This window comes from Patagioenas fasciata, chromosome Z (assembly GCF_037038585.1).
Source record: "Patagioenas fasciata isolate bPatFas1 chromosome Z, bPatFas1.hap1, whole genome shotgun sequence".
In the NCBI taxonomy this organism is placed as follows: domain Eukaryota; kingdom Metazoa; phylum Chordata; class Aves; order Columbiformes; family Columbidae; genus Patagioenas; species Patagioenas fasciata.
In genome coordinates, this window is record NC_092560.1 from 18,433,549 (window position 1) to 18,450,213 (window position 16,665).

The window sequence follows — 16,665 nt, forward strand, 5'->3', positions numbered from 1 at the left end:
TTAAAACACTTTTTCCCTACTCCTCCCTTCTCAGCCCTTTTGAGCCTCCGGGCTCAGCTTCACTCCTGAATGCTCCAGGGGGATGAATTCTCCAGTACACAGGGGGATGGGGAATGGGGCTTGCGGTCAGTTCATCACAGGTTGTCTCTGCCACTCCTTCCTCTTCACATTCCTCCCTGCTCCAGCGCGGGGTCCGTCCCACAGGAGACAGTCCTCTGCAAACTTCTCCAATTTAAGTTCTTCCCATGGGCTGATGTTCATGAACTGCTCCAGTGTGGGTCCCTTCCACAGGGTGCAGTCCTTCAGGAACAGACTGCTCCAGTGTGGGCTCCTCTCTCCATGAGGCCACTAGTCCTGCCAGGAGCCCACTCCAGTGCATGCATCCCATGGGGTCACAGACTCCTTCAGGAATCCACCTGCTTTCACGTGGGGTCCTTCACAGGCTACAGGTGGGTCTCTGCTCCACCATGGACCTCCATGGGCTGCAAGAGAATTTCCACCACCTGGGGCTCCTCCTGCACTACTGCACTTCACTGATCTTGGTATCTGCAGAGCTGTTTCTCTCACAGATTCTCACTCCTCTTCTGGTTGCTGTTATGCAGCAGTTTTTACCCCTTCTTAAATACATTATCCCAGAGGCTCTACCACTGTCCCTGAATGGCTCAGTCTTGATCAGTGTCAGGTTCGTCTTGGAGCTGGGTGGCATCGGCTCTGTCAGACACAGGGGAAGCTTCTGGCAGCTTCTCACAAAAGGCAGCCCTTTAGCCTCCTTGCTGCCAAAACCTTGCCACACATGCCCAATGCAAGCAGAAAAAACAGGAAGTTGGGTTTTTTTACCTAGCAAAAGTCTCATCACTAAACTAGATTGAGAACTCTAGAAAAGATTGTAAAATATAACCCCGTACTAGCTGAAGAATGGTCTATAATCCTTATTCTTTAGGCCTCCTTTTACTTTACTGTTTCACTCTCACAGGAAATAAAATAAAAAAAACCACCAATCACAGCATATCTTTTAGATCAACACGGCATATAACATATTTTAGATATTAGCCCAACAGCAACATCTTTTCTTTTATTATGCTATGTCTCTTATACAAGGCACTGCAAAAGTTTGACAAACCTAAATATCCAGAAGATCAAACATAAAAGAAAATTACACAAGACCTAGCAAAATAACATGACACCTAAAGAAAAGCAACCAAAGGAAATGCAGTGACCATTTCCTATGTACCTGAAGTCTGAAAGCAGCTACAAATGATAACTGAAACAGAGAGAGATAATAAATCAGTATTGTGCTGGGTTTGGCTGGGATGAAGTTAATTTTCTTCACAGCAGACTTAATGGTGCTGTGTTCTAGACTGGTGACCATCTCTGTGTTGATAGCACACCAATGTCTTTGCTATGGCTGAACAGTGTCTTACACACCATCATCGTCTTGTCTCTCAGATTCTGCCCCAGTGAGAGGGCTGGCGGTGCACAAAGAGGTTGGGAGGGGACAAAGCCAGGACAGCGGACCCCAACTGACCAAAACTACACTATGTAACATCATGATCATTGATAAATGGGGTGTGGGGGGGGGAGTTTTTCCAAGGTAGCTGTTGCTTGTGGTGTCATGGTGCTGACTGTTTGCCTTTGCATCACTTGTTTTGTGTTGTCCCCCTTCCGTTCTTTCTCCCCCAATTCACTTATTAAACTTTGTCTTGGCCTTCAAGCTTTTTTTCTTGCTTCTGCTCTTCCAATTCTCTGTCTCATCCTAATGAAGGGGAAGCACCCAAGTGCCTGGGTGAGGGCTTAGCTGCTGGCTGTAGTCAACCCACCACAATTATTTAATGTCAACGCATAATTTTAATAAAGGGAAAGAACAAGCAAAAAGATTGAAAGGGGAAAGAAAAAAAAACCAAACTGTTTCCTCTCTAATTTCTGTCTCACTTCAAGTTTTGATCCTTCCCTCAATTGTGTCTTCTGTCTATATATGACAGATACGTAAAACTATTTATAATAACACATTTCCCTTTTTTAAAGCTAGTGTAATACCCTGGGCTAAAAGAATTAGGCATCTTTGCAGTAGAAACATGGAAAAAATTGTTTTGAAAAATCAACCACAATCCAACGAAACAGGTATTTAATGCAGTAATATTAAATAATTATATCTTTTGTCTGTAAGTCTATTAATCTTACCTCCATTGCATAGTTCTGGAAAATGCTGGATAAACTAGTATTATGTGAAGAGCTGTGCTCTGACTTCTCAGAATCCAGAACTTTCATACTTCTTGGGAATGAAATTTCACCTGTACAGAAACAGTTGCTTGGGTCTTGTATTCAAGGAAAGAATAGTTCACCCATTCACAAATAAAATACTTTCTGCTCAACCAAGACATAAAATTGTACCAGATGATCTCCAAAGACATGTTTAGCTCTGGAACTACACTGATATTGTAATTACAAAATAGAGAAATATCACTTTTATGATTAACATTTCAACGCTATTTTTGTCTAACACTATATCACAAAATGGTAAAAGAAAGAAAAAGCATCTGTGAACAACATCTGAAAATATGAAGAAAGAATAAGGAATGGCAGAGAGCAGTAAGATTGCTCAATATACAAACTCTAAAAAGTGGTTCAAGATTTCTTGAATGATACATCTATATGTAAAAGGCAAAAAGAAGGGCAATACTAGGCAAGACACGTGATACCAGACATGCTATTACTGTGCTTAAGTTTTCTATGCCTAACATCGCAGTAAAACAAAGAATCTTTCTTTGGCAAGGCTGGGTTTTAGGGTGAAAAGCTTTGTCCAGAAGAAGGGGAAAAGGAATTTGAATATATTTTCCAGATGGAAATGACAGAATCAGTTTTAGGAAGCATTACTTCTGACAAGCCTAGTCAAACTTTCCCATTCAAAAAAATCACTACTACAGTCCCCTTGTCATCAAGAAGGCTCCTCTGCTTCTTCAGCTAAAGTTTATGCTTGTGAGAAAATTCTGTATGTCCAGTTGGTGGCTGCCACTCTTTATAGATACTTCTTATAACCCTTCTGACTAACTGGAACTAGAAGGTATCTCAGCGAGATTTTGCTAGACAGGGTCAGTTTATGTCCAGCCCGCAAGATAGTTCTTCCTATCTTGAGGCAGATGGCTTTATGATATTTGCATCATTAAAGTACTGCAAAGAGAGCTACACCAAACCCCAAGCTGGTTCAGCAACACACCTTTTTCCCAACATAATAATCAAATCTAATCAAATCAAATCCATACTGAAAATGATTAGATTAACTTCATCCAGTTTTAGAACTGTGGGGAAAACAAAATTAAAAATAGGACAATTTAGCAATAGGCATATATTTCCCAATTATTTACCTTCACAGCTTCAAATCAAGTATGCATCCAATGCCTCCTATTCCACAGTAAAGCAAATGCGTTTTTGGTGTGCATTGCTTTGTTTTTATTATGGGATTGGGGCTATGGGGTTGGTTTTGTTTCTTTGTGTAGGTTTGGTATTGTTGGTTTTTGGTTTTGTCTTATTGTTTTGTTTGTTTGTTTTTTTCCTCAAAAGATCTGCCTCAGTTATGCAACTATTTGCAGTTCTTGAACACTGCTCTGCTTTTCTGTATTAATATCTCATGAACTTTCAGGATATTATGACTTTACATGAATAAGCAGGAGTTCCTGACTAAAACTAGCTAGGAATCTTCCTATTACATGCAGAGAGGAAGTATTTTTGCAGTTAAATCCCTGTGTTTCATATAAAAGTTTTTACATTTAACAAAGACAGAAGCATTAGCTGTTTGCTACTGCAAGAGAACAGAATGGAAGCACAAATTTGGTTGTACTTGAAGTAATTTAACATTAACATAGCTTCCACTGTTATGAATGATTTCACACATAATAATTTTCCCTGTTTGTTATATTATAAACAAATGAGGGCGGGGAAGGGTGGAGAAAAATCTCACCTGCACTGTAATGCTGTCTTCCTGCATCTCCACTGCTACTGCTACTGCCAAGACTAGTAGTGCTTTGTGCAAGCTCATTTGTAATTAGTCCTGGGACTCCAGTTCTCGGTGGCAGAGTATCTCCTAAAATATTATCTTCAAAACCAGTAGGGAAGTTAAAGTCTGGTCGACTGTGTTCTTCCTTTAATACAAGAAGAAGAAAATTAGCACTTTTGAGTACTTCCAGATCCACCAGGGGACTTCCGACTTTATTGTATAAATAAATAATTCAAGTAGCAGATTAAGATGAAATCCTGACGTAAAAAAAATTATTAGATGTTAAATGAATCTACATAACCCCAAAAAGAACAAGCATTGGACAAAACAGAAGGATATTGGAAAGACAAAAGGCTTTAGCAGTGAAAATACTTAGCTGAATATCAAACAAAGTGACAGGGATGTAAAATTCTTCATTACAAGAGAAACAGGAAAAATTATGCAGAAACAGTGATTTGGTACACAATATGCAAAATTAAGGAAAAATGGTCTTATATTTTCAGAATTGAGGACATACCAGCTAAAATGATGCAGAAATAACATAGTCACTAAGACACAAGGTGTGACAAAGTATAATCATTAGGATACTAGTTGAGGAAGTTGCAGAATTAATAGAAGAAAGAATGAAAAGATCCTTGAAGGAAATTAAAATCAGTCACGTTAAGGCGATTACAATACACTATTGAACAAAGTCCTACAGAATAGCTCAGTATAATAGAAAGGCACACAGGTCACAGGTAAAAAAAACAAACTCGAGAAAGAAAGTAAATCAGTGAGTTTTCACTATCACAGGCATAATCTGGTTAAAAAAAAAAAAAAGTTTTTTGTATTTAATAGAAAGGACCCCATTACTAACATCACTTAAATTGGTTTCATGTAGATATAAAGCTAGACACCTATCTTCCCCTTTCCCACCTTTTATGGAGGTTTGGGAAAGGAGGGAGAACTTGAAAAAGTCATCAAGAAGCTATCTTAAAAGCCTGAAGAGGGAAGACAGAAGATACTTAAAGCCAAACATCAGCTCCAGGGGTTAAATGGATCGAGCAGAGGCCTTTCTAGGAGAGAAAACTATGTCCAGAGGAACAACAACAACATGTATATGGAAAGGAGGAAGTTGTATCCCTCCCATGTTGTTCTTTCATTTGTGTCATTATATTTCGAAATGTTCTCTGAAAAAGAGTCTGTTAATCAAGTGTGCTCACACAAGAAGCATAACATTTAGTTTCCAGACTCCTGAAAAGTGAATTTACTAGGCCTCAGGCTGTCCCTTAGTACTTTCAACTTTAATTCTCACCAACCTAATTTCTTAGGTTTGTGATTTGTTTTCACAACCTTTTCTTATTTTTTTAAGATAAGACAAGCAGTATGATACCACGTAAGACAACATAAATTTTTCTTACTAGGTTTTCTTGGTGCAGCTTCTTTAAATCTAAATATTAATAAAAAGATCAATAAATAAATGGGAGGAGGAATGCTTAGAACAAAAAGTCAGTTTACTGCATCAAGACCACTTAATTTGCTTCTGTCTGAAAAGCGGGTTTTTTTAATGACAGAGGAAAACTCCACCATACATAAAATACAGTTTTTATTAGCTAATAAAAGTTAATACTTAATAAAGTGAAGTAATCTTCTGGACACAGAAGTTATCCCTCTTTTCCTCCCCAAATTTTTCATATTGAAAAGCACTTGCCTCTTCATCCGAGTAACTATATGCTGAAGTTACAACTCCCCACATCTTACTGGCCACATTGGCAGCCTGTTTCATGCCTGATTTCAGAACATCCATTTTTGGTCCAGACAGTATATTGTCTAACTTCAGATTGGATAAAGTTGTTACGACAGATCCTAACGAGCCATGTGGAGAAGAACGACCCAGTCCTGTCAAAGACGAAGACCGCTCCTTTTGAACTCGTGGATGAGTTTGCTGCTTTGGTCGTCCAGTGAATGTTTTGGATCTGGACACAGAAGGACTTTTCCGATTTTCGTAAGACTCAGGAGATGGCAGGACAGGATCCAAAGGCAGGCTTGACCTCCTTTCTTGGGAGTGACCAAGTGTACCTGAGGCTTCCACTTCCCTGTCTGGCTTGTGCAGTTCCATGCTGGGAAACTTACTACCCAATGGGCTCTTCAGATTCATATAGCTCTCTATTTCATCTGCCAAATTACGTGCTGCAACTGGTGACACCAACTTTTCCTCAAATTCTGGATGCCTTGGTTGTGTGCTGTCAGTAGCCAGCAAAGATAAAGGGTCCAAGCCTACTTCAACATCTTCCCTTTCAATAGGCTTAACCACTCCATAAAAGCTATTCCTCTTAGTAGTTTCATGTCTGGATTCCAGTTTCTGGGTTTTGGACTCAGCTGACTGTTCAAGGTTCATGTCTTCCACTGTGTTCATGTTTTCGTCTCTCCCATTCTCAAGATGCTCCTGTCCTTCCCCAGGTTCTTCTAGCACCGGTGAAGACTTATGCTCCAGTTCCCAATCATTCTCAGTCACACAACTCCAAGTGCCACTTATGCTAGAAACCTGTTGGTCAACAATACTTTCAGAGCTGTTGGATTTATTCATATGACATGGTGAGGTTCTGGCCCCAGATAAAGCTGCTGTTAGGATCTTGGCATCTGCTCCCATCATTATTGCTATTTCTTTAGAATGCAAGTCCAAGCTGCCTTTTTTCAGCAGCATTCCAGCTCTGCTTTCACTGCTGAAACTGCAGCTTCTCTCTGAAAACAGTTTCTGCCTCTTCTGTCCTTTTTCACTTGTCTTCTTAGGAGAAACATCACCGAAGACTACATCTTCAACTGAATCCTGAGTTACAAACAGTGGGCTAGAACCAGTTTCTAAAAGAGAAAAGGCATTAATATGGTATCCATAGCCACCAAAAATGTTTATTTCCTAAAATCATATGAAATCTCCTCATCTCCTTACTGGTGATAAGATAGGGAGTACTACAATCTCAAGTTATCCATTAAGAACTTACACTAGAATTAACAAGGTATTTTACAGGCTGCAAAGGCATCCTGCAGATAAAAAGTAATCTCCTCTTTGACTCCTTGAAGTCAAAGCTTTTCATGGCTTCTTCCTCCTTTCCCTGTGCCAACACCCAACAGAGAGGAGGTACTACATCCATGAACTGAAGGAAAGTACAATCACCAGGGAAAATTGCTCTCATATATATATATATATATATTTTTTTTTTTTTTCCCCCAGAGGTATATTCACAGATCTATATATTAAACTCCGTAGTTCATTCTGGTTCTGAAAAAACCCTAGTGTGTGTGTCTGCACAACACAGAAGCATTATTTTATTTATGACAAAGCCATATTTAGGAAAAGCTGATTAAAATAAGCATGTGGAAGACATGAATTAATCTTGTATTTATTGTGATTTCCTTGGAGGAATTGGGAGTATTTATTGCTAGAAAACTGTGTTGGCTAGGAAAAAACCTGCATAATCAAGGGAATTTTACTGTATTAGGATCCCAACAGAGGACTCGATGAACCATATCCACTGCTGGAGGATGTTTGAGTCTCACATCAATGCTGCTTCTTAACTAGTCATCGGCTCTTGTGATTGCCAGACAGGTTCTGGGCAACTTCTTGTCTAAGACTTTATCATTTACTATTAAACTACACTGAAGTGGACTACATTGCCTTAGTCAAAGATAGGCACAAAAGCAGAAAAAAATGAGACCCAAGATTTAGCTTTTATATATCCATAAGTCTACCTCATTATATAGCTCCAGCTACGTAAGTAAATTTTGTATGGCACAAAGACAACATGCATCATTCCCAGATTGTACAATGGCAATGTAAGCCAAATAAACAAAAGAGACTTGTCCAAGGACAGCAATGTTTAGGTGAGAAAATCAAGAGTGAAGACCCTAATTTTCTTGGTTTTCTAGTACATCACTGAAACACTATCAGTGCGGGACAGGAAAAATCTTGATTTCAATCTACTCAACAGTGAGTTTCAATCTTAGAATTCACAAGTTCCTTCTAATTCACCTGCAAAGGACAAAGGTGGAAAACAAACGTTGTGTGAGATATCTGCACCTTGAACAGAAGTTCCTTTTTTTTTTTCCCTAGCATGAAAAAGATTGCAAAACACTATAGCACAACAATATCAGGAGTTTAGCAAGCTTTGTTTCACCCAACGACTCACCACCACTGCTTTTCCTTCCACTGCTATCAAAAATGCCAGATGGAACTTTCACAATACTGTTACCCCAAACAGGTGGGTCTGTTGGACTATGAATTTCTATATTCAGTTGTTGCTTTTCATCAGGTTTCACAGCACAATCCTCTACAAGAGAATGTGAACTTTAGTTAATATAATGAAATAATTTCACTTGCACTGTTATGGAAAATAGAAACTCAAACACTGCTCCCTTATGTGATTTCAACCTAAAGGATCAGTCCTACTAGGTATCATGCATTTCCTGGAAATAATACCCAGAGAGATGACAGTACATAGTATTATGCAGAGAGCACCATGCTGTTCACAAGGTTAGAGCACATGCCATTTTCTTCCTTTCATATTTTTTCAACTAACCAAAGTAGAGCAGCAACAGCAGTTCTCAGATTTTCAAGCAGGGCTCTTTGTCTAATGACAGTTTTTGAAGCCCTAACTAACACTAAGGATATAGTAACACAGATATGAAACAGATTCATCAATGAGAGAGACAAAATACAGCAAGACTAAGGACAAAATCTTGATAGAAGACAGGAGATGACCATTTTTTCTGCAGCTGAGAAGAGTTTCAAGGAAAAAGTAGTGTGTTTATTAAGTCAACTTGTATAGCTAAAGAAATGGTCATTTTTTCAAATATATAAATGAGAGGAACCGAATATAAAATACTAGTTCCCCCAGCACTTGCCCCATTTTTCCCTCTATATTGAATTAGTCTAATAAAAGGCTGTTTCTACCTGTATGTATTCCATTGCTAGTAATATTACCTAGGGTACATAAGTGGTCCACCAGATTTCATACAGTCACATTTTGACCCTGGCAAAATTATTAATTCAATACATTAAGTATTTGTGGTAATCTAATACATGAAGCAGATTTATTACAAAAAGCCTTTATCAATGTAAACATGCATACTTAACCTCCTATTAGGTCTTCAGCTTTAGAAGAAGTATCTTTCTCTACTTGTGTTTCAGTTGAATGAAGACTATCCCCATCATCTCTTAAAAGTTCATCCTTGGATCCATAGCCCTGGTCTGACTGACCACCTGTTTGAGGGAATACAAACACATGCTTCAGATTTGTTTTGATTTCCTAAATTTGTTTTCCAATACGAAAATAAAAGAATTGGAATTAATTTGTTTCACATTTTGTTTCACCAGAAGAGTTCATTGGTGATGGTGACAGATGAGATAATTAGGCTATACAATCCAAATTTACTTTCCTAATTATTATAATAAATACAAGTTATTCCCACAGGAGCACTATAGTGACTAAATACTTATAATGCTGTGTGTCTCCTTTCATTCCTTTCCCTTCTCATTAGCATGAAATATTTCATTGCTGGGCAAGCTAAATTCTCAAATGCATCTACAAAAGAAATTTAGACAAGCACAACAGTAGTTGAGCAAGCTTCTAATAATGAATACATCCCTGAAAAGAATTCTACCATAAACTGTGTTATGGATTGGTGCTATAGTGCAAAGTATAAAACTAAAAAAAAAAAAAAAACACAACAAAACCTCTAAATATTTTAAAAAGCCTGTTCTTCCAAATTAACAGTTAAAATTAACAGCTGTAACAAACAAAAAAAATTTTAAAAAAACCACACACACACAAAAAAACCCCCAAAAAACCAAAAACCAAAACCAACCAAACAAAAAACAAAAACAAAACTCCTCAATATTTCACAGTAGTCAAAAAAATCTGCCATAGGAAACAATCCAGAAAGACTCTTTTCTCTATTATTTTTATCTGAGTGCATATGCAAAAATACAAAAACACTATATGGGACATATCCCTCAGCAACATGTTAGGCACAATCATTTATGTGCCTTATAGTACCTATTAGAACACATGACAATATTTAAAAAGATTCAAGTTCAAGTTATTGAGTGTGAAAGGTACCAGGAAGCTCCATAAAACCTGAGTAACACATAATTTATCTACAATATGTATTATTGCTGTTTATTTTACCAGAGAGAGCAAACATGTAAAAATAATTAAATTTATAAAGTTTGAACAGCCATCAATTGTTACAGCTGTCTACTGCATTAAAAACCTTTTACATAGAAAAGCAAGTTTTGACATTTCTTGGTCTTCATTTTCTACCATCATTTCAATAACATTAGTACCCCTGCTCTGTACAGAAGTGAAAACACCCTATCAATAAACGGGTGAATTACCTGCAGAAGTAACATTCAAGGGTAGAAATAATGCACACGTGCATGCAAGGCTTCACACCATATAAGTCTGCACCCCACACCGTGATAGCCAAGGACAAACGTGGCACCCAAGAGACAGCAAAGAGGAAAAATCAGAGCAACAAAGAGCAGAGAGAAGGAAAGTTCAGTAATCTAGGCAGGTATATCAGATGAAGCACAGGAATCAAAGTTCTCTTCACAGAAGGGCTCAAGATATTAAAAACATGAAAAGTGTGCAAGAATCATTTGTACAGTAAGTTTTGAAGTTACATGCAGAAAGGAAGTTTAGTTCAGACTGTGCACAGGTAGGATGTAATCAGTACTAAAGCAGATATGAAGAATCAAGTGATTAATTTCCTGTGCACTCTTTTTACTCCAGTTTGTCTGGAAGAGAGCACACCACATTTAAGACAGAGTTTTTCTCCAGCTTATAACCTCTCTTTCCATTCCCAGGGTGTCTTATAAAGAATGTATGACAAGGTTCTGATAATTTCTGTATTTATTTCCAAGTTTAGCAGCTACTATTAAGAAGCCATTAAAAGCATGGTTTATTATAACCAAACATAACATACTAATTCCAGGAATGCTAATTAGGTCTTTCTGGATTATGATCAAGGAGCAACATTTTAAGTGTTATTTTCTAATAACCTCAGCAACTTTCACACTTTTCCTTTAATGCAGAGAAAGGTTTCCACAGACTATCATTTCTATGACTAAATGACAGTAAGCAAAAACTGAACAGAATCATGTCAGAGGCTTCATACCTTTTCTGATGATTAGCAAAAAGAGCAAGGTTCATGAGACTACAGCAAGACATTTTATTTTAACATGACCGTATTTCTGCTATGGTTCACTCTAAACTAAAGAAGCATGATCTAGCATAAAGGAGTAATATCCAATGACAGTGTATTTCTTTTTCTTTACATAGTTTAACTCCATGCTTCATTCTCTACATCCTGAAGGGGGGAAGGTGGTGGTTGTGGAGGGGAAATCAACAGGAGACTAGAAAATTTAGCCCCTTGGGGGACTGTTAGTAGTGAAACCCATCAGAATCTAGTACCTGTGCTAGAGTGATTATCAATGGAATCAAGCCTGACTAAGTCACTGACGAAGAGAGTGTGCTCCCCACTGTTAGCATCATTAGAACTATCCACGCTACCATGGCTCACCATGTCCCCATCACTTCCACCCGTGGTACTCCGCAGAGCTAAAGACATGAACGAGAGCTGGTTAGTAAGAAAGGATTTAACTTTTCAAGTTTTTAAACAAATCTGACCTTTTCAGACAACAGCAAATATTTTTGCTTGCACATACAAAATAACACAAAATTCTACCAACAGAACTCAGACAATTAATTCTTCAGTGTGTTAAAGACATTCTAAGACTGTTTCAAGCATCAAGTTGGCAATTATCAATTTTTATACACTTAAGGACAGATTTTCTATTTGTAAAAGCCACAATGTTAGCTGCAGTCCCTCAGAAAGGATGTCATGCTCTCGTTCAGCAGAAATAAATCCATTTCACTTAGCTTATTACCTGATTTCACAGGTACTTGAAGGCTCTCCGTTGATTTCTTTAAGCACAGCCTAAATTGTGCTGCACCACGAACTACATTTCGTACCTTTGTCCACAGGAATATGCCACTGCGGTTACTGCTAGGCCAAGCAGACTCTAAAACTGCCTACAGAAAGAGACATTACAATAACAAAAATAGTAAGAAAGTAAAACTAAGAAATAAAGTATGGTGAGAAGCTTTTCTTCCCATACTCAAAAAAAGCATTTCCAGTCAGCAATGTGAAGAGAAGGACAAATATTGGAGTTTTTATGAGATGTTTCCTTTTATCCTGCAGCTCTGGATATAACAACTATATTATAATATAGCTATATTATAATCTTGATATAAATCAAGATTTCTTTAAGTAAACATGGTAGGTTTTATTCTTATTTATATACTTCAGTAGCTACAAAAGATCATAGTAGCATCTCTTTTCCTTTAATTTTACACAGTCTACTCCACTAAGAAGTTTCATCACCATATTACAGGAACTTGGAAGCACAGAAAAGGTGGGGAGGCCACTTCAACTAGCCTAATTCCATCCTTCATCCATGTAGGATCCTGCTACCTTAAAGGATGCACCTAGGAACAGATGGAAGCACTAGACAGGTTCCAAAACTTGCAAACATTTTAAGTGTGTATTTCATCAGAATTTCTGGTTAGCCAAACAGCATAGGAATGTAAACTTAACAGTGTAAAACTACATACTGTAGATTCAGTGAACTGTAAGCATGTCCAAAATGATTGCTTGCCCAACAGAACCAGAAAATACAAGTGAAGAGTCATAAGAAACAACATTTGAAACGTGCTACAGGACAAGGGGCACGACAACAGCAAGAGAGACATTGGTCCAGCAATCCTGCTCGAGACTCCTCTTACCTTATTGTAATAACCATAGGTGATTGCATTTGGCTGTATCCCAGCATTTTTCATTTCAAAGAGGACTCTCACAGCCTGAACAGGCTGACCCCACAGTCCACAGAGCTGCATCACAACTCTGTAGCAGACCTGGCAAGATACAGAAATGCATAAATGGACTTACGACAAGGATTTTGAAACAGTCTAACCTCTTTTCTGATTTCCAACATTTACACGTGTAAAAGGGAAAGCCGTGTGACAGCAGCTACTCAGTATGTAACACTCAATAGCCAGAAGAGGGAGCAAAAATTAAACAGGAAATCACACGGGCTGAAATAACATCAGCGGTCACATTGTTGAGAATGTCGAATTTTTTTCCACTCAGCTCTTCTGTTTGTGAAATAAAGGAGGGAAGGAAACACCCACACAAAAAGCAGGATAACTTGCTGCTCTGTGCCTGTGGATACTACTGAAAGAACGGTATGCTGCATACAACCTCCTTATTCCTTCAGTTCAGTAAGGTTGCAAAGCATTAATTCAAAGCGTGTTTAAAAAAAAAAAACAGGCATATTCAAGAACTTTCACAGAGTCACAGAATGCTAGGGATTAGAAGGGACCTCAAAAGATCATCCAGTCCAATCCCCCCACTGGAGCAGGAACACCCAGATGAGGTTACACAGGAATGTGTCCAGGTGGGTTTTGAATGTCTCCAGAAAAGGAGACTCCACAACCTCCCTGGGCAGCCTGTTCAGTGCTCTGGAAGTCTGGGAGAAGACTAGCAACACCAAATTGGAGTACTGCACCCAGTTGGTGATGAAAAAGGAAATAAATTTCCAGTTGGACTATTAAGCAGCCTTCTTTGAGATCATTTCAAGCTGGTTCTAGACATGTCAAACCGTAAGTATGCTTAGCCTGGTGGTGGCCACAGAACACTGTATTTGCACCTTTTCTTCTATTCCATGTTTATGTTAACATTTTTATTTGCACTTGCCTCATCTAGTGGTTCCACATCAGTTTTTCTCATTTTAATTAGAACATCGTATGCCTGCTGCAGTGCTTTGACCTTGGGATGTGCAACTCTGATGTAGGCTGGCAGACAAATAAACCATAGGCTGTAACTATGACTGTAGAGGCACTTAGCCCACTGTGGGGGGCTTACATAATACTTCTTGGCTAATTTATGGGCTGTTTTTATCTCCTGTAAGAGTGAAACAAAACAAAGAAGTAGACAAAATATGTAACATCCTGCATCTAGAAGTCACTACTAACTCTAATACTGGCTTTTTAAGCATTTAATAATAATAATGGACAAACATTCAACTGAAGCTCCCTTCTTAACACTCTCTTTTTAAGACTCACTGTAAGCAAAAACTAGCATCAGAATTAATCCTCTTTTTTTTTTCTTCCACATTCAAGCAATTATTTTAGTTTCCTTTTATTTTATATTACAGCCTAAAGCTTAAAAATGGGTTAATGGGTTTCACACTAAACTGTAATCTCAGATGCTAGTTTGTTGATTTGTTGCCCTTCTGTTTCTTTTGCAGGTGTTGATTCTCAGTAGCTACAAAGAACTAACCTCTAACATCATTAACTTACACTACAAAAAAATAGTTGCAATTTTAACAGAAAACTTCATATCTTTCAGTGTTCACACAGTGATTACAATAAGACTGATCTGACCTGTTTCGTCCTCTTTGCCATGAGTGCTGGACTATTTGAAATGCTGCTTCCAGCTGGGTGTCTGCTGAAGGAGAGCTTGAGCTCCTGTGGCCTGTCAAAGAGCTTGAAATCTAGTCGTGGGAAGTTTTTATAGCTATATAGATGATTAAAAAAAAACAAAACACAAACAGAAAAGCTTTTCACATACCTACTGATGCTAGGAAAGCCACACAAAGACAAGTTTTGTGCAAAGAACTGAAAAATAAAGAACTGAAAAATAAAGAACCAGGGGGAAAAATAAAAAGGGGAGGGGGGGGGGGGAAAAGGAAGATAGCAAGATCCTCTTAGTCCTATTCACAAAGATGCCACAAGAAGATGCCTTGTACATTAATCTCCACAGACAATGGAAACAAGAACCAGACTGCTATCCATACCATGAAGGTCAGGGAAGCACAGATGATGATTAACAAGTACAACAGTTGGAAACAGAACCTTCGTGACATCCAGGAGAGATGGGAAGAAAAAAAATCATACCCCGAGTGTCTGAAACTCCACACTTCCTGCACAGGGCTGAAAAACACTGAATGAAAAGAGTCTGAAAAGTGGAGTGGGGGTTTTGTTCTTTTGGTTCATCAGCTGCAGATCAATAGTACTGGGCACATCCATTACCCACCCCCTGTCATTCCCACTGTGAAACAAAGTGCATTGCAGTTGCTACAAAATACACATAAATGCCTCAAATAGGAAGAATACACATAGAAAAGTATTACTATAAAGTTGGCAAGAAATTACTGAAAAATTAAAAACAAAATCCACATGCCCTCAAACACGCACACACACAAAACACTGACTACTTGAGCTTCAGAAACTTACCGTAATCCAGGCAGTTCACATCTTTCTAAAGCTTCTTCTGAATATTATATTAAAGCAAGTCTTACACCAAGATGGAACACCTGCCCTGCTTAACATCAAAAGCATTCTAGTTTCACTACATGTGGTTGTTTAACTTGTACCTACCTGTATTTTGGCACTCGCTCCTGGCCGTCATCACTGGGCGGTTCTGGTGGCATTATGAACACTGTGTGTTCACTTTTTTGTGACTCATCAAGCTCAATCAACCGTGCATCTTCAACAGAATCTACATCAACCTGAAAACAGAGTTAGCTTTCTTAGGTACAGAGTTTGGCTTTGGGATAAAATATCCTTTAAAACATTAATTATGTTAGTATATGTAAAAATATATTTAATATATATTGTATTTTATTACATGTATAACATATGAAATATATTATATGTGTTATAATTATGCAAATATCAAGTCCACAGCCTCATCTTTCCATTTTTATTTCATGCTCAGGTATCTCTAAACATTTTGAAGGACAAAGTACCTTCTCTCCTTTTTCTGTTCCTTTATCTGGAAACAGCTGTGAAAAGAAAAAAAAAAAACAGTTTCTTCTCAAAAAAAATCCTAAATAATTCTATCAAAGCTGTGTAATTTACTGAAATATTAAACAAGAAACACTAAATTTTCATACGACTGTAGAAGCACTCTCTTTTTCAAATACTTCTTTTGTTGAAAGTAAGAAAATGTAGTAATCAGCATGCTAGTAATCCATTAACATTATCTACTAAATACAAAATACTAAATCTATCAAAGTGCTTTCATTTAGTTTAATTGAAAGAAACTGCTGTTCTGTAGATATTTTCAGTATGAAAATTTAAGTATGCAACATATTAACAACCTGCAATAGAATCAAATTATTGAAAATATTAAATAAAGTATACTCTAGATGCATACCCCATACTCAGCAGGAAGAAAAATAAAAACAAAGAAACTTTTAAACACTTATTTTGTGGTCTGTTAACAAGTGTTAATTTGATCAGAACAACTACTGAATCAAAGACTTATTCTATAAAAACTTGGTATTAAAATGAAGGTTCCGTCCAGGAAGAATCACATATATGCACACCTTAAAAAAATGCATACAATTCTTTAGCTCCTAATCTTTATATTGAGAACTTGGCATTTTACAGATGAAGCTATGAACTCCCTAAGCCATCTAGACCAGAACCATGCTGAAGAGACTTTGTTTCAGGAAACAACAATGGGTTACAGCAATTTTTCTGGCAATGAAAGGGGACCTTATCTACATAAATCAGTCTTGACCACAAGTGGATCACTAGGCATGTTTTTGTGGTTTAAGTTTAAATTGT

General features: G+C 37.7%; 1 protein-coding gene across 4 annotated transcripts in view; it reads right to left on the bottom strand.

Moving 5' to 3' along the window:
* The window catches only part of DENND4C (DENN domain containing 4C), a 75,036-nt gene that overhangs the window by 15,128 nt on the left and 43,243 nt on the right, over positions 1 to 16,665 (bottom strand). For 3 of the 4 annotated variants that reach the window (XM_065860182.2, XM_071802586.1, XM_071802587.1), the window contains exons 14-25: positions 15,840 to 15,875; positions 15,469 to 15,599; positions 14,473 to 14,605; positions 13,784 to 13,990; positions 12,814 to 12,942; positions 11,916 to 12,060; positions 11,440 to 11,586; positions 9,099 to 9,224; positions 8,152 to 8,292; positions 5,679 to 6,826; positions 3,953 to 4,133; positions 2,179 to 2,288 (exon numbers count right to left, since the gene is read on the bottom strand). In XM_065860182.2, the coding sequence (XP_065716254.1) occupies positions 2,179 to 2,288; positions 3,953 to 4,133; positions 5,679 to 6,826; positions 8,152 to 8,292; positions 9,099 to 9,224; positions 11,440 to 11,586; positions 11,916 to 12,060; positions 12,814 to 12,942; positions 13,784 to 13,990; positions 14,473 to 14,605; positions 15,469 to 15,599; positions 15,840 to 15,875 (2,634 nt within the window). The remainder of the gene's footprint in view (positions 1 to 2,178; positions 2,289 to 3,952; positions 4,134 to 5,678; positions 6,827 to 8,151; positions 8,293 to 9,098; positions 9,225 to 11,439; positions 11,587 to 11,915; positions 12,061 to 12,813; positions 12,943 to 13,783; positions 13,991 to 14,472; positions 14,606 to 15,468; positions 15,600 to 15,839; positions 15,876 to 16,665) is intronic. The other variant, XM_065860183.2, reaches the window with a different exon arrangement.